The 23,348-nt window shown below is 44.3% G+C and overlaps 1 protein-coding gene across 3 annotated transcripts in view; it reads right to left on the bottom strand.

Annotated features, from left to right (window-relative positions):
* The window catches only part of ERAP1 (endoplasmic reticulum aminopeptidase 1), a 37,418-nt gene extending 15,039 nt beyond the window's left edge, over positions 1-22,379 (bottom strand). For 2 of the 3 annotated variants that reach the window (XM_080677916.1, XM_080677918.1), the window contains exons 1-8: positions 22,082-22,379; positions 16,059-16,604; positions 13,160-13,298; positions 9,476-9,610; positions 6,296-6,416; positions 5,375-5,529; positions 4,924-5,037; positions 3,614-3,745 (exon numbers count right to left, since the gene is read on the bottom strand). In XM_080677916.1, the coding sequence (XP_080534042.1) occupies positions 3,614-3,745; positions 4,924-5,037; positions 5,375-5,529; positions 6,296-6,416; positions 9,476-9,610; positions 13,160-13,298; positions 16,059-16,585 (1,323 nt within the window). In that variant the 5' untranslated portion in view covers positions 16,586-16,604; positions 22,082-22,379. Of the gene's footprint in view, positions 1-3,613; positions 3,746-4,923; positions 5,038-5,374; positions 5,530-6,295; positions 6,417-9,475; positions 9,611-13,159; positions 13,299-16,058; positions 16,605-19,435; positions 19,524-22,081 lie in introns of all 3 variants that reach the window. The other variant, XM_080677917.1, reaches the window with a different exon arrangement.
* Between the last annotated feature and the right edge of the window lie 969 nt (positions 22,380-23,348).

The following is a 23,348-nucleotide window of genomic DNA, read 5'->3' as shown; positions in this document are numbered from 1 at the left end:
ATCTTCTTGTGATGAAGACTTAAGATCTACTGTTAGCAACTTTCAAATATGCAATACATCATTAACTACTGTCACCATGCTGTATATTACATCCCGTGACTTTTTTATGTTTGTTTGTTTTTTAAATATATTTTATTGATTTTTTTACAGAGAGGGAGAGGGATAGAGAGTTAGAAACATTGATGAGAGAGAAACATCAATCAGCTGCTCCTGCACACCGCCCACTGGGGATTGTGCCCACAACTAAGGTACATGCCCTTGACCAGAATCGAACCTGGGACCCTTGAGTCTGCAGCCAACACTCTATCCACTGAACCAAAGCGGTTAGGGCCCATGACGTTTTTATAATTAGAAGTGTATACCTCCTGACTCCCTTCATCTATTTTGCCCAGATCCCCTCCCCCATCTCTGGCAGCCACCAATTTGTTCTCTATGAGCTTGGTTGTTTTTATTCTTTTTTTTAAAGATTCCTCATACAAGTGAGATCATACAGCATTTGTCTCTCACTTATTTCACTTAGCATAAAGCCCTGAAGGTCCATCCATGTCAGAAATAGCAAGATTTTCTTTTTATGGCTGAATAATATTCCAGTGTGTGTGTGTGTGTATGTGTGTGTGTGTGTGTGTGTGTGTGTGTGTACACACACACACTGAGTGGCCAGATTATGATGATCTCTGAATGCATAATAATCGGGCCACTCAGTGTACTTATATATAAGGGAAAGCTTGCAAATCTTGATATGTCAAGGGACCAGGAGATAGTGGCTCCCAGCCTCTGGCTAGTAAGTCCTCTGCTTCTTTCTAACTACCCACAATGCAGTTCTTATACATGGAAAAAGCTTATTTTAAAATCCTAACTATGTGGTCAGTCTACACTGAGTGGCCAGATTATTATGCGTTCAGAGATCATAATAATCTGGCCACTCAGTGTATATACATTCTACAGGCCTAGTGCACAAAATCCGTACAGAGGTAGGGTCTCTAGGCCTGGCCGGCAATCAGGGCCGGCTGGGGCCTTCCTTCCCCCAGCTGCCAGCTGTCGGCTGCTGGCTGGGGCCTTCCTTCATTCCACGCCGCCCCCTGGTGGTCAGTGCATGTCATAGCAAGCGGTCAAACTCCCGAGGGGACAATTTGCATATTAGGCTTTTATTATCTCTATATATAAAAGCCTAAGTGATCGTTAAGACCGGTTGGCCAGTCCCTATGACATGCACAGACCACCAGGGGACAGATGCTCAACACAGAGCTGCCCCCTGGTGGTCAGTGTGCTTCCACAGCCAACCTCCCGCAGCCAGCCAACTCCTGCGGTCCCACCCCCGGGCTGGCTGGCTGGCCCTGATCAGACCTGATTGGACTGGGCTAGACAGCCCTGCTCAGCCCCGATTGCCAGCCAGGCCGAGGGACCCCACCTGTGTACGAATTCATGCACCGGGCCTCTAGTATAGGATATGTGCACACGCACTACACACCCTTTATCCATTCATCCATCAATGGATATTTAGTTGTTTCCTTATCTTGGCTATAGCAAGTAATGCTGCAGTGAACATGAGAGCGCATATATCTTTAGGTGTTTTCATTTTCCTTGGATAAATACACAAAAGTGAAATTACGGGATCATATGGTAGTCCTATTTTTAATTTTTTGAGGAACCTCTACATGTTGTCCATAGTGGCTGCACCAATGTACAATCCCACCGGTATTCAAGGGTTCCCTTTCCTCCAAATCCTTGCCAACATTTATCTTTTTCATAGTAGCCATTCTAACAGGTGTGCGGTGATATTTCATTGTGGTTTTGATTTGCATTTCCCTGATGATTAGTGAAGTTCAGCATCTTTTCATGTACCTGTTGGCCATCTGTATGTCTTCTTTGTAAAATTTCTATTCAGTTCCTCTGCCCATTTTTTTAAAAAAGTTTTTATTGTTGAAAGTATTACAGATGTCCCATTTTTCCCCCATTGACCCCTTCTAGCCTGCTCCCACTCCCCACCCCCGGCCTTCACCACACTATTGTCTGCCCTTTTTAAAATCAGATTGGTTTTGTTACTGAGTTGTATAAGTCCTTTATATATTTTGTATTCTAACCCCTTATTAGATACATGATTTTCAAATATTTTTCCCATTCTACATGTGGCCTTTTCATTTTGTTTCTTCTGCTGTGCAGAAGCTTTTTAGTTTATTGTAGTCCCACTTGATTTTGCTTTTGTTGCTTGTACTTTTGGTGTCAAGTACAAAAAAAATATTGCCATGACCCCTGTCAAGGAGCTATCCTCCCATGTTTTCTTTCAAGATTTTTATATTTAAGGTCTTACATTTAAGTCTTTAATCCATTTTGTGTTAATTTTTGTGAATGGTATAAGATATGAGTCCAGTTTTCCCAACACCATTTATTACAGAGACTGTCCTTTCCCAATGGTATATTCTTGGCTCCTTTATCATAAGTTGACCACTTATGTGTACTTTATTTCTGGACTCTCTATTCTGTTCCATTGATCTATGTGTTTGTTTATACCCGTTTGATTTTTTTTATCTCCCCTGCACTATTATAAAAACATCCAAGCAAGAAATACTTTTCTGTTTGCGACAAACAAAACAACAACCAAGCACAATGATAAATGACATATTTTCCGCCTCAGTGAGAAGACAACAGAAATGGTGACATTGGGAGGGAAAAGTGGAAAAGCAGAAACCTGACCTCATAAAGGAGCCATCACTTAGCTGCAGCCTATGTTGCCAAGGGAAGGAAATATGGGCCCCATGTGACCAGAAGCCTCCCCCCTCCCCCAAGAGAAGCCATAAATCTGGATTTTTATGTAAAATCTTTCAATTATTGAATGTTGGAAACAATTTCCAATTCTGTTTTTAAACACGTTATGCAGGACAATACTTTGCAGCTCAACAATGTACACCATTCCTAAAGGCTTAGAATGTTAAGCTACACAAGGGCAAGAATTTTTGCCTCGAACAAAGTCAATGCTCAATCAAGACCTATTTGTTGAATCTCTATATATAAAAGCCTAAGCGACCGTTTGTTTGACCGGTTGACTGGTAGCTATGACGCGCACTGACCACCAGGGGGCAGATGCTCCGACTGGTAGGTTAGCTTGCTGCTGGAGTCCGGCCAATGGGGACTGGACGAAATGGGCTGGACACACCCTGGAGCCCTCCTGCGGACCCTCCCCACCCCTGATCATGCACCGATGGGGTCCCTCAGCCTGACCTGCACCCTCTCGCAATCCGGGACCCCTTGGGGGATGTCGGAGAGCTGGTTTCGGCCCCGATCCCCACAAGCCAGGCCAAGGGACCCCACCAGTGCACGAATCCATGCACTGGGCCTCTAGTAATAAATAAAAGGCAGAGTTTTGGTAGGCCATGAATTTTCAACTTACAACAGAGTAAATAAAGCATTTACCAAAATTTAATATTTAGGATTATGAGACAAATTGCAAGTTAGACTTAAACGGTGAACTCCAGCCAGCTCAGTTCAGAACAGAAGGCAATGAATCTGGATTGCTCCTTTTGAAGGGACAGTCACCCCACAACCCTAGCTATAACCTCTCCACCCCAGCATTTATAAATTTTAGTGTCCAAACCGCACCCTTACAGTCCATTTTTACCTTATCATAAGAAACCTCATCAAACATCTCCCGAATCTGAGCAGGATTCTCCACATGTGTGGACACAGGGTGTGAGGAATTCAATGCGTCTACCTCCATTGCATTAAAACACTTGCCAAGGAAATATTCTTCCTATTGAGACCGAACAAAGACACATCAGTTATGATTTACATGTAGATGAAAAATATAAAAGGAGGATAGCTTGATCTGGGGCAACAGATTTATACTTCAAATTTCTGGTCCAATATAGTCTATATTTCTAGAATTTACAAAATAAAATAGAATTACTATCTTCTAAAGACCATCTAAGAAACAATGGTTTTAGGTAAACATTTTAAATTTCCCTCATCTTAAATATTTACTTATCACTTTAGAATAAAGAAAAGTTCATATTAATTTAAAAACAAACCATTATGCCTTTAGCCAAAAAAAAAAACAAAAAACAACAACAAAAAAAATAAACTAAAACGTATAATAATTTCAACATTTCCAATCAGCCTATATTATTTTAAAGCTAAGAAATTTAGCTTTAAATGCATGTAGTGAAAGAAAAATAATGGAAGAGGACAAATTCCAACTATAACCTGATTATTATGGCCTATTAACCAATAGAATAATACGCCTACCTAATCATTTTTAAAGATTATGTGGAAACATAGACAAACATTTATGATCTATTATAGTGTAATAATTATAACTATGTATAAATTATGTGTATAGGAAGATGAATATGAAACATTGAAATCATTATAGAAGAATAAAGAATTTTTTTACATAAAGTTTACATAGTTTTTTAAAAATTTTACTGCATGTGATTTTCACAAGTTAAACACATGACTTTTAAAATAACATATAGAGGTTCCAAAGCATTAAATCTGTGACCCATGAGTCTAGGTTCACATATAATCAAGTGTGCAGTTACCTTAAGCATAATTTATTTGATTTGGCAAGTAGAATTCTACTGAAATAGCAATCTGTAGCTAATACTTCAGTGAGCAACCTGATGGTTGGGGAAATGATACAGAACAGACAGGCTGTCATTATTTCTAGTTCTCTGATATTAAAGGAGGACAAAATTTAGTATAATTTTACAACAATCATAGATTCACAATTTATTTGGAAATAAGCATTTGTGATATATATCTTGAAAGTTCACTAGCATTTTGGGAACATAATTCATATATAAACTCCCAAGGAAGTTATTAACCTATGAATTCTGTCATCAAAGCTCAGTAAATATTTTCCAGAAACACTGAACAAAACAACAGACTAACCTAAAATGTAAAAAATAATAAGTAAATACTTCTTACAACTTTCAGTTCTGGATGAGTCACACTGACAGACACAAACTCCATAAACTTGGCAAATCCCTCATTGAGCCAAAGATCATTCCACCATTCCATAGTGACCAGGTTCCCAAACCACTGGAAGGAAAACATTCCCCAGATTATTCACACATTTCTATGCAGACTGGCTATCTACACAGCTATAAACATAAAGCCTTTAGAAGGAAATACATTTTACATGTGTAATGTCCGTTATATGGATGTTAACGTCATAGAACTCATATTTTATCAAAAGAAAAGCATTTTAATATGCATTATAAAACATGGTATCTAATGCTTTAAAGAAATCATTTTTCTTACAGAAAAAAAGACAAAGCAGACATTGTCCCTAGACAATATGAACAGCCTCATATGTCCCATGAAGCAATTCAGACGCAGTTTCCACTATGTAAGAAGTGTGAGTGGGCTTCTGTACCTGGTGGGCGAGCTCATGGGACACAGTCATCGTGATGCCAAGCTTACTTGATGCAGAAGCCTTTTCCACATCAAACAAGAGAGCAGATTCCCGATACGTGGTCAGTCCCCAGTTTTCCATAGCACCAGACTGAAAGTCAGGAAGAGCAGCAAGATCTTGGGACAGAAGCAATAAAAATATATTTAAAAGCTACACATTTTGCAAACACCCTACCTTTCAGAATGGACGGATGTAGTAATCAAAAGAAAGTCTAAGCTGCCCATGCAGGACTCATGGAGTTCTGGACTGGAAGAACCTTTCACAGTGGAGAAAAGGCGCTTGGTGACTCATTCAGAGTCACTGTGCTACCATGTGACAAAGTCAGACTCGGGTCTCAGGCCTCCTGACTCCATTTCTAACTTTCTGACAAGGAGTTTTGGAGTGAATAATTTTAACAACTGACTCAATAATCCGCTCTACTTTGAATTCCTAAGACCTCCATACACCTAAAAACCTCAAACACAAAATAATTTTAAGGGGTCTTATAAGAAAATGCAGATTTTCTTCTGCTGTGTAAATTCATTCATTCAAAAAATATTTTTTTTTAGCATCTTATGCAAGTATGTGCCAATAATGGAAAAAGTGCAGCATTTGCATTTTGCTGTCTGCCCACAGACATTGTTGGGTTTCTCTTTGAAGTCCAAAGGCAAAATTATTTCCATGCCATGTGCCTCAGGAACTGTATCAAGATCTGCTTTTACTATCACTAGTTTACTGAACAGATCAGAGGTGAGTAGGATCAACCCAATGGTTGACACCTGCCAGGGTTTTAAAGACTTGAGGGACTGGCGCAATAACCAGGAGGATGCTAATTAGGGGGATATAATCGATGGCTGGGTTCAATAAATGCCACAATTTGTAATATCTGTGCCAAATCTCTACCTTGTTTGGGTAAGGGATATGGAATGCTAAAATAATCCTCATAAAATTCCAGAAGAGTCACCGCAGCATCCAGTGCATAGTCTGCCTGATTGATCTTGTCTGGCGCGGCATACACGGACACCTGAAGAGAAAGGCATACAGACTTTACTCAAACGCCATCATGGCTGCTCTCCACAACTGCACATGTTTAACAGCTTCATATTGTGAGCAGGGTTGCCAATATCAAAGAAGGCAACTGGAAGTTCTATTTCTTGTATTCATGCTGACTGTTCCTGATCAACTCCCCTTCTGAAAGCAGCTACAAATGCTGGATAACATACACAAGAAGGTCTCTTTAAATGTTTTCATGAGACAGTGATAAAGACAACTTAGAGGCCAGAAGTGAAGTGACAGTAAGACCCTCAGAAGTCAGAACAACGCCGCCAGATTTTGCCCTATACCAGTGGTCGGCAAACTCGTTAGTCAACAGAGCCAAATATCAACAGTACAACGACTGAAATTTCTTTTGAGAGCCAAATTTTTTAAACTTAAACTTCTAACGCCACTTCTTCAAAATAGACTCGCCCAGGCCGTGGTATTTTGTGGAAGAGCCACACTCAAGGGGCCAAAGAGCCACATGTGGCTCGCAAGCCGCGGTTTGCCGACCACTGCACTAGCCCAATACAGATAGATTTGAGCTTTTATTTTCATGGTATTGAAAGATTCAGGGGATAGGAGACAAAGTCCAAAGCCTGTTTAAGATGGTCAGTGTAACAGGAGACGCACCTCAGCAAAAGGCTGCACCCTGAAGGACATGCCCTTACTGTAAGGCTTACAGTGTAAGCGAACCAGAAATAACCACACCCCCTTCCTCAAGAAGAGTGCATTGAAAAAAGATGGTTTTCAATCTTTGCCACTATATGGAGAATCTGAACCAAAAGCTAACCTTCATGCTGTTTAACAGTTAGATTCACAATAATTAGATGGTCCAAAAACCTAAAGCCAGTAATTCAATTTAAAGTGCCGCCTGAAGTGCTTCCAGTCACCCGACAAGAGCAAACCTAAATTCTCTCTGGAAGAATCCACCTCTGACTCAGGTAATACAAGTTCACAGACATAATCCACAATAAAGGAACAAGACACCGTGAGCAAGAGACAGCAAAAACCACAACCACAGAACCAGATACACAAAGATTCTAGCCATGACAATTACTATACAGAGAGTATAAAATATGTGTTTAATGCATTTAAAGAAAAAAAAGGACTGAAATATTAGTATGTAAAAGGGATTCTGGGACCCAGTTCCAATGTGGACGGGTGTGGGGAGTTGCAGGGGCTTACAGGAGGAGTTTCCCCCACATTACTAAGCAATTCTCCAACACCAGCTGGGTGTCCTACAATTTAACTCAATTCTGACACTAACTAGAGATAGTGTCCGATTCCACAGTTTAAGGGTTCAGCCCTCCATGACTGCCCCCCACTCCCACCTCAGATGCCAGTCCCAAGTCCAGGTTGTCAGCTGCGCCTCTGACTAGCGGATATGAATTGGAGGTTTCAACACCCGCTCCTTGGGCTTGCTTAATTTGCTAGAGCGGTTCACATACCAGAAGTTGACTTACTAGATTACTGGTTCACTGTAGACATATAACTCAGGAACAGTCACATGGATGAGGTAGGTAGAACAAGGTACAGGGGAAGGGTACCGAGCACCAAGCTTCAGTGACCGCCGCCCCCCCCGCCTAGCACGCTGCCCTCCCAGCACATCCACACATTCCCAACATGTGGATTTTCTGACCCTGTCCTGTGGGTTTGGGTGGAGGCACAGACACAGGCAGGGCTGATTATCATCCTCTGTTGGGGCTGGAACTCAATCTCCAGCCAGGTCAGGGGTGGGTATTCCAAGTTCCAACCCTCCAATCACCTGGTTGATTCCTGGCAGCCAGCCCCCAACCTTAGGTTACCTAGGGGCTTTCCAAAGGTCACCTCATTAGCAAAACAAGAAACACCTTTATCACTCCCTTAGCTTAGGAAACACAAGGGTTTTCGCAGTTCATTGCCAGGATCAGGAGGAAGACGAAATAGGCATTTCTTATTATAAACCACAGTATCACAGTAGGGAAGAGACCTTATAAAAAGAGTCATAAATGATTCACAAAAGAGGGCAAATCAGTGAGTGGGTGTTTTTGTTGATAGTTTCCCTGCTGCATTGAATTGCTCCCTACATCCAAGTCTCAGCATCACCTGCAAATCCCCAGGTAAGTGGCGGTTTTTCCACAAGGAGAAGCAGCCTCGGCCCTTATAGGAACAAAAGGTAATTTAACAGAGAAACCCTAACTACCCAGGCCTCAGTGAAAACCAGTACAAATAAGTGATCTATCTTGAAATCGTGTCCTGCAGCTCCTTGCAAAAAAACGCATTTGCATTCAGTGTCACAGAAAAGTTGTATGGATTATTCACTACCCAATGGTACCCAGACAAGGAGCGAGTGCTCCTTGAAACGAGAATTTTTTTCTCCAGTATTCCAGTATTCCCTAGCCCAGTGGTCGGCAAACCGCGGCTCGTGAGCCACGTGCGGCTCTTTGGCCCCTTGAGTGTGGCTCTTGCACAAAATACCACGGCCTGGGCGAGTCTATTTTGAAGAAGTGGCGTTAGAAGAAGTTTAAAAAATTTGGCTCTCAAAAGAAATTTCAATCATTGCACTGTTGATATTTGGCTCTGTTGACTAATGAGTTTGCAGACCACTGCCCTAGCCCAACGGCCCTCCCCAGAGCCATTTAATACTCCAAGCCGACTGCTCTATCTTTCTTCCTTCCAGAAATCACCTGCTCAGATAGTGGCATTCATTTCCAAACTGCAGGAAGTTATAGCCAGAAGCCACCTTAGAAACCATTGCAGGTTCATGTCCAACTAAGACACTTTAAAGACATATAAACCAGTCCCAAAGGGAGGGAGGCGGGCTGAGGTCAGAGAGCCAGGTGGTGGTGGAGCCAGGACCATGACACAGGCCAGGCCAAGCTTCCCCACGTGTTTTTGTGATTAGAACCTCACTGTAAATATGAGCATCTGTGACAGGAGGATCACCAGCCCTGGTTTGCCCCTGACTGAGGGGTTCCCAGGATATGGATTTCCAGTTTTAAAACCAGGACAGTCCCAGGCAGACCAGGACCAGCTGGTCACCCCATGTGACAATCACAGGTTCACCTTGACTCCGCTCTTGGTCATCTTGCTGACAGACTTAAAGTCTGAAATAATGAAGGCCACGAGGTAGGTGCTCATCTTGACAGTGACATCAAAATGGTCTTCTATGAGTCCTTCAGCAATAGTCTCCGATTTAACCTAAAACCAGAATAACTTACATCATCAATAATCCAATTTTATAATTTCCTACCAGACACATCATTGAAAGTATATGGCATGACATGTGTATAATTAATTTCTCTTTCCAATATTTGATTATAATTTAGATATCAATGAAACCAAAATGTGGGTTTTTTTAGTCCAAGTTCATTGTCTCATGAAACTGAAAAATGAAGTCGTGGACAAAAATGGTTATTGGAACCGAAGTTGATTGAGAGATGCCAGTCCTGGAAAAGGTGCAGCTGGGGTTCCAGGAGCAGACCAGCGTCCAGAGCTTCCCTTCCATGTTACAGTCCGGAGTAGTTCAGCATCCAAGAGAATTAAAGTCTATTAGTCCACGTGTGGAGGCCCACATGACTCATGGCTATAAGCCACATGGGCAACAGGATGTGCGCTCCCACTCCCAAACCACCCTCCCACCCCCCTAACCCCCCACCCCCACCACAGGAACGAACATCAGGAACCCATTGCCTGCTGGGTAAAAGGAAGAGGGTGAGAGGAAGCTCATGCTTTTGAATTTAGGGGGTGGGTACAGCCTTGCTAGCTCCTGATTGGTTTTTTCAAAAAATTCTGCCTTAATAACATTCTTGGGATTGGTTATATGCCTCAGTCTTGGGACTGGTTATCTGCAAGCTGCCTGTCTTAGCAACATCCCTACATTTTAAAGTTCATGCCTCTCATTCGCCCTTCCTTCCCCGCCCAGTTGGGCTACTTTAGTAACTCCACCTAGTTGGGTTCCCCTCTACCTAGCTTCCTTTAGTCTCCTTGTTAAGGCCAAACCATTCTATTCAATTTCTTTTTTATTGAGATATCATTTATAAACCATAAAATTCACAATTTTAAAGTATAAAATTCAGTGGGTTTTCAAAATTACATTCAGCGTTGTGCAACGATCACCACTTAATTTCTTAAAAATAACCCAGATAATCACAAACTGACTCATATTTGGTACATGAGGATTGGTGATATGGATGGGACAAAGCAAAACTGAGATTGCTGGTTTTGCCAAGATGTAGTCCACTTGTCCTTAAATACAGGTGTGAGAATTATCTAGAAGTGTGATGTCTAATTTATTTTCTATATTGGGCAAGTATGTAATGATGACACAGCCTACGGAGAGCTTCTAAGTAACCCATGCCTGGGCCTGCCCCTGCAAACCTCCTCCAAACTGATTTGCTTCATTGGAATCAGCTTTTCAGTGCACTCAGGAAGCAGCCTAGCAGAGTGGGGTGGGAGTGAGGAACGTACAGTCTAACAGGTGTCCTCAAACTACGGCCCGCAGGCCACATGCGGCTCGCCGAGGACATTTATCTGGCCCGCCGGGTGCCGCTGCCTGTCCTGCTTAGCAGCCGACTCGTCCCGGGCCCGCAGTGCGCATAGGAATTTGTTCATAGTTTTTTTTTTAAACTATAGTCCGGCCCTCCAACGTTCTGAGGGACAGTGAACTGGCCCCCTGTTAAAAAGTTTGAGGACCCCTGGTCTAAGAGGTCTGCTCCCAAAGAAGGAAGTCTAGTACCTCAGCCAACAGAAAGCACTGGGCCAGGATTTGGAGAAACGACCCTCCAAAACTAGCCTGGAACATTCCATTGTTAACATATGCATTTTTCCTTTAATCTTATTTCCACCCAATTTCTGGGCTCTGGTCTTTCTTAATATCCACCAGCTGGTCACCCTCTGGTCATTCAAACTCTGATGCTGATAGCCAACCTAGGTTTACACTTGGAAGGACCCAAAATTACCTTTTCTTTTTAAAATGCCTTTACCAACCCCTAACCATAATTTCCGTTCCTGATATTGTGCTAATGATTAGAAAAGCAAGCTAAATAAACTGATAAATGTGATTAACTATTTGCTTTTCTAGCCTCCAAAAAAGATCCTTTGAGTTTTCATTGTCTTTCCCCTCAACTCCAGTCTGCAGCCTGATTCAGGCCACTCCTACTTGGCTTTCCTGTCCAAAGGGCAATATTACATTAGAGATTTTCCTGTCCTCAACAAGTGGGTCCTGGATATTCTTGGATTTAGACTCTAGCATCTTCACAAAGCCCTGGGGGCTCCTGACCTTCCCCCTGCAAGCCTACGAGTTTCTCCACCAACCTGTGTAATCAGTCTCTCCTGGTTCCTTTATTCTCTTAAAGCTGTAATTCTCTAATTAGACAACTCACTCTCATCCCCGGGAGCAATACCATCACATTGGGGGAGGGAACTATGAAAAAGCATGTTCACTATCTCAAATTTATATTAGAAAAATGACAAATTTTTTCCTTATCTTTTCATACATGAATGTGGGGAGGGGGAAACAAAAGTTCTTAGCTGGCAGGGATTTTCAGAGAATGTTTTTCACAGGGGACAGCTCTCTATGGGGGCCTGTCAGAACCCTGTTTGAGGAAGGGATCCTTCAGGTATTTAGAGGGGATACAGAGTTTTAAAGGTTGATAAGTACTGTCCTGGAGGTTGGTCTATGGCACTCTGGGTCCCTTCATGGGAAGAAGTTGCACAGGGATAAGGAGGGTCACCCTTCAGGGCTCCTGACAAGGGGTCCACCCTGAGTCTCATCCACAGTGAGCCTCTCAGGACTGTGTGCTTCAGGAGCTGGCGTGCATCTGTTGCAGAATGACAGCTCAGCTGGTGTTTTTTTCTAAGCTACCAGAATCATAGGACAGTGGCCCTTGCGTCCTATTCATTTGGCACAGTCATTTCTTCTGGCCACTTTGAAAAATCAGAGGAGCCCTAACTGGTTTGGCTCAGGGGATAGAGCATCGGCCTGCGGACTGGAAGGTCCCAGGTTCGATTCCGGTCATGGGCATGTACCTTGGTTGCGGGCACATCCCCAGTAGGAGGTGTGCAAGAGGCAGCTGATCGATGTTTCTCTTTCATCGATGTTTCTAACTCTCTATCACCCTCTCCCTTCCTCTCTGTAAAAAATCAATAAAATATATATTTTTTTAAAAAAAGGAAAATCAGAGGAAACACTTCCACATCTTTGAAATTTGAAGGATAATGGTTTCTTTAAAGGAAACTGAGCTACCTATCATTACTAACCTTTAGTACTGTAATATTCTGAAAAAATGACTTTTTCCCTTTTTCTATCCACCCAATTTTGTGCATATGGTTACAAACTACACAGTTAATGTTAATATACAGAAATTATAGAAAATAACTACAGACTAGAAATATGGCCCTATTTGACAAAGCATGCTCTTTAAAATCCCTTTAAAAGATCATATGAGAAAACGTAAGTGAAAGTGCTTTGTGAAGGACCTGAATTCGTCAGACTGAATCCCTCCTAAAAGCACTGATGACCTCTTCCTGAAATCTTGCATGTTTTTAGAGACATTTTTTTCTCTGACTACGAAGAAATGGTTGCTTGAAACAAAAGCATGGGTTAGAAATAAACAAGAAAAGTTAGCTATCTGTCAGGCAATAAAACAAACGAAACAGGGAGCTGAATAATAACGATTGTTGGGGTAACGCAGTCGCAGTGAACCAGTGGGTTTTCCTGTGAGAAGGCGTAGAGGAGCTCAGGCTCACCAATGGCATATTGGAGATGGCGAGGTGCCTCGGGTCCCTCCTGATCTTGATGGAAAAACTCGCTTTGAAGGCAGGTTCATCGAAGCAGGGAAAGGCCATTCTGGCTGCAGTAGGTTCAAACTGTGTTGATGCGAGAATCCTAAAATGACAGCAAACAAGATAAAAACTCAGCATGAAGTACCAGGGGCTCTAAAATAGGTGTGTGTGAAGGGTGAGCCTTCACCCAATGTGACTGATGTCCTTATAAGAAGTGGAGATTAGGACATAGTCATGTACAGAGGGAAGAGCATGTGAAGACCCAGGAGAAGACAGCCATCTGCACGCCAAGGAGAGAGACTTCAGAAAAAAAAAACAACAACACCCTGTTGACACCTTGATCTCAGACCTCTGGCCTACAGAACTGTGGAAAAATATATTTCCATTGTTTAAGACGAATAAATAAAATCTCTATAAAAGCCTAAGCGACAGGTCCACCAGTAGCTATGACACACACTGACCACCAGGGAGCAGATGCTCAATGCAGGAGCTGCCCCCTGGTGGTCAGTGTGCTCCCACAGTGGAGCACCGCTCAGCTGACCAATGGGCATCAGATGCCTGGCTCATGGCTGGCGAGTGCAGCTGCGGCGGAGGGAGCCTCTCCCGCGGACACACCCCCGGCGTGCGCCTCCCCCATCTGGACCCGACTGTGGCAGCAGTAGGTGCAGCGGGGCTGGGATGAGCGAGAGCAGTGTGGCACCTGGCCTGGGCTCAGGCTGGGGCTGCTCCCTGGCCGACTACCGCTTCGGCACTACTACACCCCTCGGGGGATGTTGGAGAGCCGATTTCGGCCCATCCCCGCAGGCCAGGCCGAGGGACCCCACCGGTGCATGAATCCGTGCACCAGGCCTCTAGTAATAAAAAATTAAAAATTAAAAATTAGCCCTGACAGGTTTGGCTCAGTGGATAGAGCATCGGCCTGCGGACTGAAGGGTCCCAGGTTCGATTCCGGCCAAGGGCATGTACCTTGGTTGCGGGCACATCCCCAGTGGGAGGTGTGCAGGAGGCAGCTGATCGGTGTTTCTCTCCCATCGATGTTTCTGGCTCTCTGTCCCTCTCCCTTCCTCTCTGTGAAAAAGCAATAAAATATATTTTAAAAAAAAATTAAAAATTAAATAAAATAATAAATTAAATAAATAAATAAAATAATAAAATAAAATAGGTGTGTGTGTTTTAATTTCTAATGTTACCATGAGATAGATGGATTTTATACTACTAAAAAAATATTTTACAGTTTATGACAAAAGCTATCATAAACTAAGTGAAAAGACAAATAAAACCCAGGAAAACTGAAAGGTATTTGACAAAGGGTTAAGAGTCTTAACAGATAATGAGCTCTTAAAATGAGTAACAATACACTGAGCAACCAAGTGGAACAGCAGACACAGGTCATAAATAGACAATTGACAAAAGAAGAACCTTCAAGTAGTAAATATATCAAGAGCTGCCCAACTTCCTCAATTATCAATGTAATTTAAATTAAAAGGAGATATCTGTTGGCTTCTGGCTCTAAGAAGATTGCAATACACAAAATTGATTAGAGGTGAGGAATATGGCAAGGAAATCAAACATTTGTAGACGCTTTGACTTAACAATTTTAGTTCTAGGTATTTATTCCAAAGAAATAATTTATGAAGATGTTCACCAAAGTGTTGCTGATGTTATAAATTTGGAAACAACCTAATCTCCATCAGTGGGGGATTAGTTAATAAATCAGTGCACAAACATAGATTTTAATACTCACTAAAATGATGCACAGTGATAGCCATCCATATTAAACATCTTCTCAACATATTTTTAAAATTCCCTTCTAAAACAGAAAACAAAATGTATCTTCCATTTACATAAAGTAATGTATATACATATTCAGAGAGAACTCTTTAGGTTGTTCCTCTAAAATAGAAGTAGTGGTTATCTCTAGCAGCTAAGAGTGGGATAAGTTTTACTTTCTTTAAATATATATATATATATATATATTTGGTAGCATCTGACTATTTTTTACTTCAAAAAATACATAAAATCAGAAATGTAAGTATAATCTACTGACAAATAAAACTTAATTTTAAAATGTAGCATAAAATCTCCCAAAATAAATTAACTCCTTAAAAACAGAACTAAAACAAGGCAGATGAAGATCCCTAAAAACTTTTAACCGAGAGGAAAATATTTCCTCTAATAGACTGAGTTGAATTATGTCTTCCAAAAGGATATATTGACATCTTAATCCCTAATATCTGTGAATGTGACCTTACTTCAAAATAGGGTCTTTGCAAATGTAATCAAGTGACTGGGGTCCTTATAAGAAGAGGGAAATCTGGAGAATGGCCCCATAACAACAGAGGCAGAGACCGGACTTGTGTAGCTACAATCCAAAGAATGGCAAGGACCAATGGCCACCACAAGTGATGAAGAGACAAGGAAGAATTTTACCCAGACTCAGAGGACGGGCCTGCTGACACCTTGATTTTGAACTTCTAGCCTCCAGAACTGTGAGAGAATAAATTTATGTTGTTTTAAGCCACCTAGTTTATGGTATTCTGTTATAGCAGCCCTAGAAAACTAATACATAGGCCAAGAGAATTAAAGATGCTTATTACATCCCAGAAATCTAATTAAACAAAATAGGTATTCACTCTGATAGAGCTGAAAGCAAGAAAATTGGTTAAAACAGAATGAAAAATGAGATCCAAAAAAAAAACAAAGAAAACAAACTATTGCCATTTTTAACTCTACAAAGATGTAAAAACCAAACACCAAAGAAAAAGAAATCAACATTTAAGGGAATTTTAAAAGGCAATCCATTTGAAATAATAAATGTAGTGTGGGCAGTACTTGAAGCTTTAAAAAATAATAGAAAAAATACCTCATTTCCCCTTCCTTGGTTCTGTAGGTGCTTTTATAAAATCCATGGAAGCTCTCAGAAAGATTGCCAGCATAATCAAGGACAACTGTGTACGGAAGCCCAACCTCCAGAGGCGTGGGAGCCAGGAGTGCGATTTGCTCATGAGGTGGGTATTCCAGGACTCGCAGGGGTTCTTCAGACTGCATCTCTCCAGCTCCCTTCTTGAGGGTGGCTTTCAATATCTGCAGGTGCTGACTATGCAGGATGATGGCACTGGTGGGCTGGCTGGCTGTGATGTTGATTGCCGTGGTCCCCTCGAAAGTCAGAGTGGTGAGATTGGCATGGATCAGGAGATCATAATGAACTGGGACGACGTGCTCAGGAAGTCTCATCTTATTCCAAGGAAACAGGGTCCCATCACTAGTTTTTGGAGGCACAGTTTCACTACTCTGACACCAGGAAGGAGTTGACACAATTAAGAGAATCAACAGTGAGGAAGGTAGAAATGACATGGTTCTAAGTGACCATTTGCTGGACAGAGATATCATCTTCTTTGTTCAAACTACCCTAAAAAAAAAAAAAAAAGCAAAACAACAACAACAACAAAAGTCACTAAAATATTATCAAGACAGCATGATTTCAGAATGTATCCACCTAGAATTGGCAAAAGCAGATAAAAACTTTCAACAAAAGTATTTGGTCTTTTCCTAAAAGTAAAATTACCTTCCCGATGTTATTGCTTCATAGAAGAAGAAAGCTTATGGTTAGCAACAATCATTAACACCTACTCAAAGGCATCATCTGGTTTTCAAAGTTTAAATTAATTTTATCTAATTAGGGTTCTTGGTTGAAAGCAACAGAGCAAGCTCTGGCTGAGGACCCTGAATAGCTCACTAAATAGGCTGCAGAATTGCCAGGACTTTTGGGAAACCTATATAAAAGCAAAGATGAACCGCCAGGACTTCATCAGAGAAGCATTGGACCAGAGGACCACTTTCCCCGACCCACTGCTTCTCCCTCCCCCCACCCCACCCCACACACACACATTGGGGCTTGGAGGAAGCCAGCCATTTTGCTGCCCTGGAGATCAGATGCTTGGCACAGCTACAGGCACCACTACAGTGAGGTCTGCACTGCTCCTGCAACTGTGCTTTGCTTGTTTCAGCTTCAGGGTCCTGACTTTCAACCACGACTGTCTGTCAGAGCCGAGGTGAGGTGTCCACACTACCAGGCAGGGAGGTGGAGAAAGCCTTACTTCCACAAAGCTTACAACCAGAGACTTTTTAAAGCCTAGGGAGCACAGGAAGCAGATGTAGATACTGAGTAGCAAGGGGGCGCAAGGCAAGTATCCATAGCAGGATCCTTCAGTAACATGGGTGTCTTTGTCAAATTATTGTGCCAAAAGTTAATTTAATATTTATTTAGCCACGAATTACTGGAACAGTTTATGGTGATTTTCACCATAATGTGTGACAAACCCACCAGTCACCTGGATTCTCTCTTACAATCAACCCAGCACATACGTGTTGAATGCTGGCTACATAGAAGGCCATGTGCTGAGCACTACATGGAATATAATAACACACAAGACACAAATCCCACAGTCAAGGACTTTAAAACCTAGAAGGGCAGAAAACATTCATACACAAATAATGAAACACAGCAGAAAGTGTGGAGTGCTGTCAGAACAATAAAAGAGGGTGCCCGGGAAGAATGGAATGATGTTTCTAAAGGAAGAGAGTGACTTGGCTGCAGTGGCTCTGGGATGCCTCCATGCAAGACCAACCTTTGAGTGTGGTCTGAAAGATTCGGTCGGATCTGGAAATGAAGGGAGGACATTGAAAGCATTCATTGCAGATGGAGCAAGCCAGGGCAGGAGCTAAAGCACTAGGGAAGAGAGGGCTGTTCAGGCAATTGATGTGGACCAAGGGAGCCTCAGAAGAATGTAATGGAGAAGGATTTTTCATAAGCTAAGAGGAGGTGACTCTGAGATTATGCTCAAAGCATCCTGGGAGTCATACCATATTTTGCCCTTTATTTTAAGGCTGCAGAGCATATTTTTCCCTTTATGTTAAGGCCATAGGACACAAAAGGAATGTGAATCTTAAGGGAGAACCCAGCATATTTCTGTCTTTGATAAAGACATATCTCTAATGGGTGTTTGCCAGGAGGGGTCCCTGTCAGGTGAGCCCAGGTAATTCCCTCAAACTCCTCTGTCTCCTAGACATTTGGATCAGATGAGGATAGTAATGCTGCAATAAGGATCCCTCGAAATGATGGTGGTGCATGGGATTCTCCCCCTACATGTCAGAGGTTTTCAACTCTGGCTGTGTATTAACATCACCCTGGAGACTTTTTAAAATAACTGTTGACTAGATCCCTATCTAAAACAATTGAACTGGAAGCTATGGTGATGGGGATGAGGCATCAGAATTTTTATAAAGACTCCCCAGAAATTCTATTGAAGGGACAGGTTGAAAAGCTCCTAGATAATTCTTGCCAAACTCTGGTCTTATCCCTTGAACCCTACGTGGGGGGATAATAGTTCAAGGTAATCACTGATGTGCTCTCCCCCCCCCCCCCCACACACACACACCACTTTCCATCCTGTTCCCTTCCCAAACACACAGCTAAGGGCACCTACCTCCCCTTCCCCATGGAGCAGATCTTCAGGCTAAACAGAAAGGATACCAACGCAGTAGAGACAGCCAACCACAGAGACACCCAATTCAAAAGCCATCACCCAGAAAAGAGATGTGAACAATGTGAACAGGTGGGAAAAACAGGCTTTTTTTTGTGTGTGTCTCAGAACCAACTACAAGATGCCTCCAGCTCCAGAGGATCAGAGCGATTTGGTAAACAACAAAGATTAAATATCAAAATGGTAAAGAGGTCTTGCCCCTAACTCCTCAGGCAGAATCCCAGGGCAGGAGGAGAATAGTGGATTTCCCTTGAAGTGGGGGACCAGAAGTAAAAGGAGTACGTGATGCTTCCATTTGAAATTTCTGATGGCAGTAGCTTAGTGGGTGTGGCCAGTGACCCAAGATGGGAGAAGAGTGCAGTGAAGGTCCAAGTTCAGGCCTGTGAGGACTCTGGAAGTCCCTGAGTGTTTTCCAACAGCCAAGGGGAAACCTAAACATTCCAACTGGTTCTGAGCTGACGGCAAGGCCCAGGGGCTGCTGAAGAGGTTGGCAGTGAGAATTCACTCAGAGGATGTGCAGGGTTGAGTCCATGAGGGGTGGGGGCCACAGCGAACATGGCTGTGTCCCACGGAGGATGCAGTGCCAGGAAACCAAAATGGAACATGAAATACAGACAACTTAAACGTCAGACTACATGCCTGCACAGACACACAGATATAATTATAGCTCTATTAATCATATATATACTAGGCTTACAGTCAGAAAAATCCTGGCTTTGAGGCCTTGCTCGGCCACATACTGGATGAAGTTGGGCAGGTGATTTAATGCCAGTTCTATTTTCTTCCTGTGTAATATGAGAATAACAGCTCTCTGAGATAATTGTGAAGATCAGATGAGTTAAAATATTTTCAACCACTCGTTCCACAAATATTTATTGAGGACCTATTATGTGTCAGGGGTTTTGCTGACCACTAGCAGTGCAAGATCGCACAGGTCTCTGACCTCAAAGAGCTTACAGTGTGGGGGGAGGAGGCGAAGGCACAGGTGGGCAGGGGCTAACAAGTTGACACAAATATATATATATATAGTTACCAGCAGTGAATACCTATAAAGGAAAAGCACACACATATACTGAAAGAATAACAGGTCAGACCAGTTTACATTGGCACTCTCGTATATTTTTAGCTGAGATTTAAAGGACAAATTCCTGTGAGCTAAGCAAAGAAGGGGAGGGAGAGTTTCCAGACACAGGGAACAGCAATCATATCTGCGGGGGGGGGGGGGGGGGGGGAAGGTGGGAAGAGTCTCACTCTGAGGACAGCATGCAGCAGGAGAGATGTGCCTTGGACAGGTGGGCAGAGGCAGACCACTACACATAGTAGGCTTAAGGATTGTGGACCCGACCCTAAGTGCCACGAGAAGCCACTAGGTTTTGAGCCAGGAGGTCTTAGGAGCCAATTCACACTTTAAGAAAGTCACTCTGGTTGCTGTGTGAAGCAGGGAAGACTACTAGTAGAAAGGAGCAAGAGTGAAGGCCAAGAGACCAGTTAGAAAGTAGTCTAGGGTCTACCAGGGGTGGGCAAACTTTTTTACTCGAGGGCCACAATGGGTTCTTAAACTGGACCGGAGGGCCGGAACAAAAGCATGGATGGAGTGTTTGTGTGAACTAATATAAATTCAAAGTAAAGGAGCGGAGGGGAGAGCAAGAGAACCCTCTGCTCTTTCGGCTCAGCGGGCCGGATAGAACAGCCGAACCGGCCGGATCCGGCCTGCTGGCGGTAGTTTGCCCATGGCTGGTAGACGGAGTAAGCTGGCAGGTTACACTGAGGTGGTATTCATTCAGAGAGGGAGAGGAGTGGGGAGGGGAGAGACACAGACACTGGGGGAGGGAGAGATTCCACCCTTTCCATAAGAAAAGGATGTTGCGCAGGGTTTCTAGAATGAACATCTGGGCGCCCATTACTGAGACAGAGAAGATGAGAGACTGAATACATCTAAAGGGGAGGAGAGGAATCAAGGGGTCATTTTTTTTAGTTTAATGTGTGGTATCTATGAGATAGCTACGGGGAAATATCAAGTAGGCAGTTGAATACACAGGTTTGGAGCACACAGATAAGGGTGTAAAGGACTTTCCTATACTTGACTGTACTCCCTTAGTTTTAAAAACTATTTTTTTAGCATCCGATCTTACTAAAAAATCTTGCACAGTCAATGTTGTCAAGGAAAGTGCAATAGTGACAGTACCTAATTTTAAAGTCAGAAAGAGTGCAAGCTACCTCAGGAACTTTATATAGGCTCCCTTTTCCCACTCACACAGTAAGTCGGGGGCAACTGGGTCTGTTCTCTCAGCCTTCCCTTTATCGGGGCGCTATGGAATGTGAAATCGAACACCAAGAGGCAACTGACTTTCCTCCCAAGTCTTCTGCACAAATTACAAGCACTGATACACTTGTCAGTGCGGGTAAATAATAAAAAATGTTGAATTAATTCTATTTATTTTTACCAGACTAAAATTTTTTCTATTTTTCAGGCCCGCCTGAAAATATGCTAGGTATTAGTTACAACTTCAGCTCCTTAGGGAAACAGGCAACTCTGGCCAATTGAAGTATTTTTTAAAAGTCGTTGACCACACGCTGAGTTGAGCTGGGAGCGCACCCTCTGGGCACCGGGTAGAAAGCGTTTCTCTCCGCACCTGGCCGGCGCGGAGCCTGCAGAGCGCGAGGAGGTGCCGCCGCCCTCGTTCCCCGGGAAATCGCCGCAGCCACCTGCGAGCAAGGCGCCCGGAGCGGGACCGAATTTGCTCCCACCCGAGAGCTTTATCTGAGCAGAGAGCAGCTAGAGGAGAGTGAAGTGAGGGCAGAGAACCGCTGGCAAGAAGTACAGAAGGCGGAGAGCGCTGACCAACACCAATCCCGACCCGCCGATCCCCCGGCCCAGCAGTGGCCCGAAGCCATGTTCGTTTCTCGGGCAGCTACCCGCAAGATGCCCCGGTCCTCCTAACCCCGCCACCCACCCACGCACCCCTCCATCTGGCCCAGCGTGGAGTCCGGGGGCCGGGCGGCTGGCAGACGCCGTCGCGAGGCAGAGCACCCGGAGGCTCCCGCCCGCAGGGAAGCGGCAGAGCCGAGAGCTCGCGGAGCGGGCGCGCCGCCGGCCCTGCGCCCCTGCCTTCAGGGCCCCCAGCGGGGCCCGGCCGGCCGCCGCCCCAGCAGCCCTCCCTGCGGACTCGGGCCCGGGTCCAGAACTGCCCCCGCCTGCGTCGCAGCCCCTGGGCCCTCCTTCGCCCACCCCCGTCCCGGGCCCTCCGGCCTTCTCGGGGCGCAGGGGGGATGCCGGACCGCGCCCTTCTCCAGCCACGCAGCCCCCTCCCCGTGGGGCGCACCCGGGACGGTCCCGCTGTACCTGGGGGTCCGGGACCCAGCCGCTCACCCTCCCGCCGCCGCTTGCTTCGCCGGCCCGAGAGCGAAAGTGAAAGTGGAGCTCGGGAGCGGCACGCGGCGCGAGGGGCTCGTGACCCTCGAGGCTGGCTCGGGGAGGCCGGGCTAAGGCGGGAGCTGGGGAAGGGGAGACCCGGAGTGGGGCTGCGTGACGGAGACAGCCGGTCCCTCGGCGGGAACGCGCGAATCATGTCTGGGAAGCAGTGGGGTTGCCATGCGGGAGAGGAGCACCCTTTCTGACTCGAATCGTTCTCTCTGCGAGTGTCTTTGGAGGTGATTTTTTTCATTGGTAGCATCTGGCGCAGCGGGGTTGGCGCATAAAGAGCGTGCAGGTGCTCCTGGAGCAGGGAGCTGACTCCTCGTCCAGCCTGGACGGGCTCCACCCTCCCCCACCCCCCTTGGACTCAGCGGGTGTCCCTCATTTCTCTCTGCAAATGGGCTGAGAGCTGTTGGCCCGCCTCCGAAGGAATCGGGGACCCAGAACAACCCTTAGCTGCAAAATGCTAAGCCCTCAGGTGGTCAGTGGAGCGTGGTTTCACTAGGAGACGCCTCCAAGGAGGAAGGAGATGGAGATAGTTCCCGAAACCTCCCCACCTCTACCCAGGGGACGTGGACCCCAAAGATTTGCTGCTCCCCACATTAACACGTTCATCTTGCTTTAACAAATCAAGTAACCATTCCTAGGCTCCCTTTAAAACATTAACACTGAATGAAATACACACCCCCATCCCCCGGGGCCCATCTCTGAAGAGTTGATGGTAAACGAAGTCACAAATGTTCATACTCACCCAATGCTACAAGTGGGTGGGGTACTGTACCGCTGTGCCTCTGGGACCCTTTTCTTCCTATACTCAGGCTCTCTCCTCTCACTTCCCTTTCAGCCTTCTTACTTTTCAGAACTGGTGTTTCAAGTCACTGAAACAGTAAACGTCAACTCTTTTTCTCCAGTCTTATGCATCCTTTTGAAAAAAAAAAACTACACTTTGTTTTGCATATTCTCTCCAGTCAAGGATATTTTGTAATATAAAATTAACACCCTGTCCCCAGGTCCAACCAGGGTGTGAATCAAGGGAAAATTTTCACCAAAATTCAACAAGAAACAGGGCTTTGGGATCGGTAATTTCCCAAGTGTGGCAGGGGCACCAGTGCATAGCTATGGCCTCCTAGGCCTCCAGTTCGCTCGGATTGTTGGAGAGTGGGAATTTTTGAGCATGCTTCCTCCTAGTGAGAAG

The sequence above is a fragment of the Plecotus auritus genome, assembly GCF_963455305.1.
Source record: "Plecotus auritus genome assembly, chromosome: 7".
In the NCBI taxonomy this organism is placed as follows: Eukaryota; Metazoa; Chordata; class Mammalia; order Chiroptera; family Vespertilionidae; genus Plecotus; species Plecotus auritus.
Note: the sequence above shows the minus strand (reverse complement) of the source record. Positions and strands in the feature narration are given on the sequence as shown.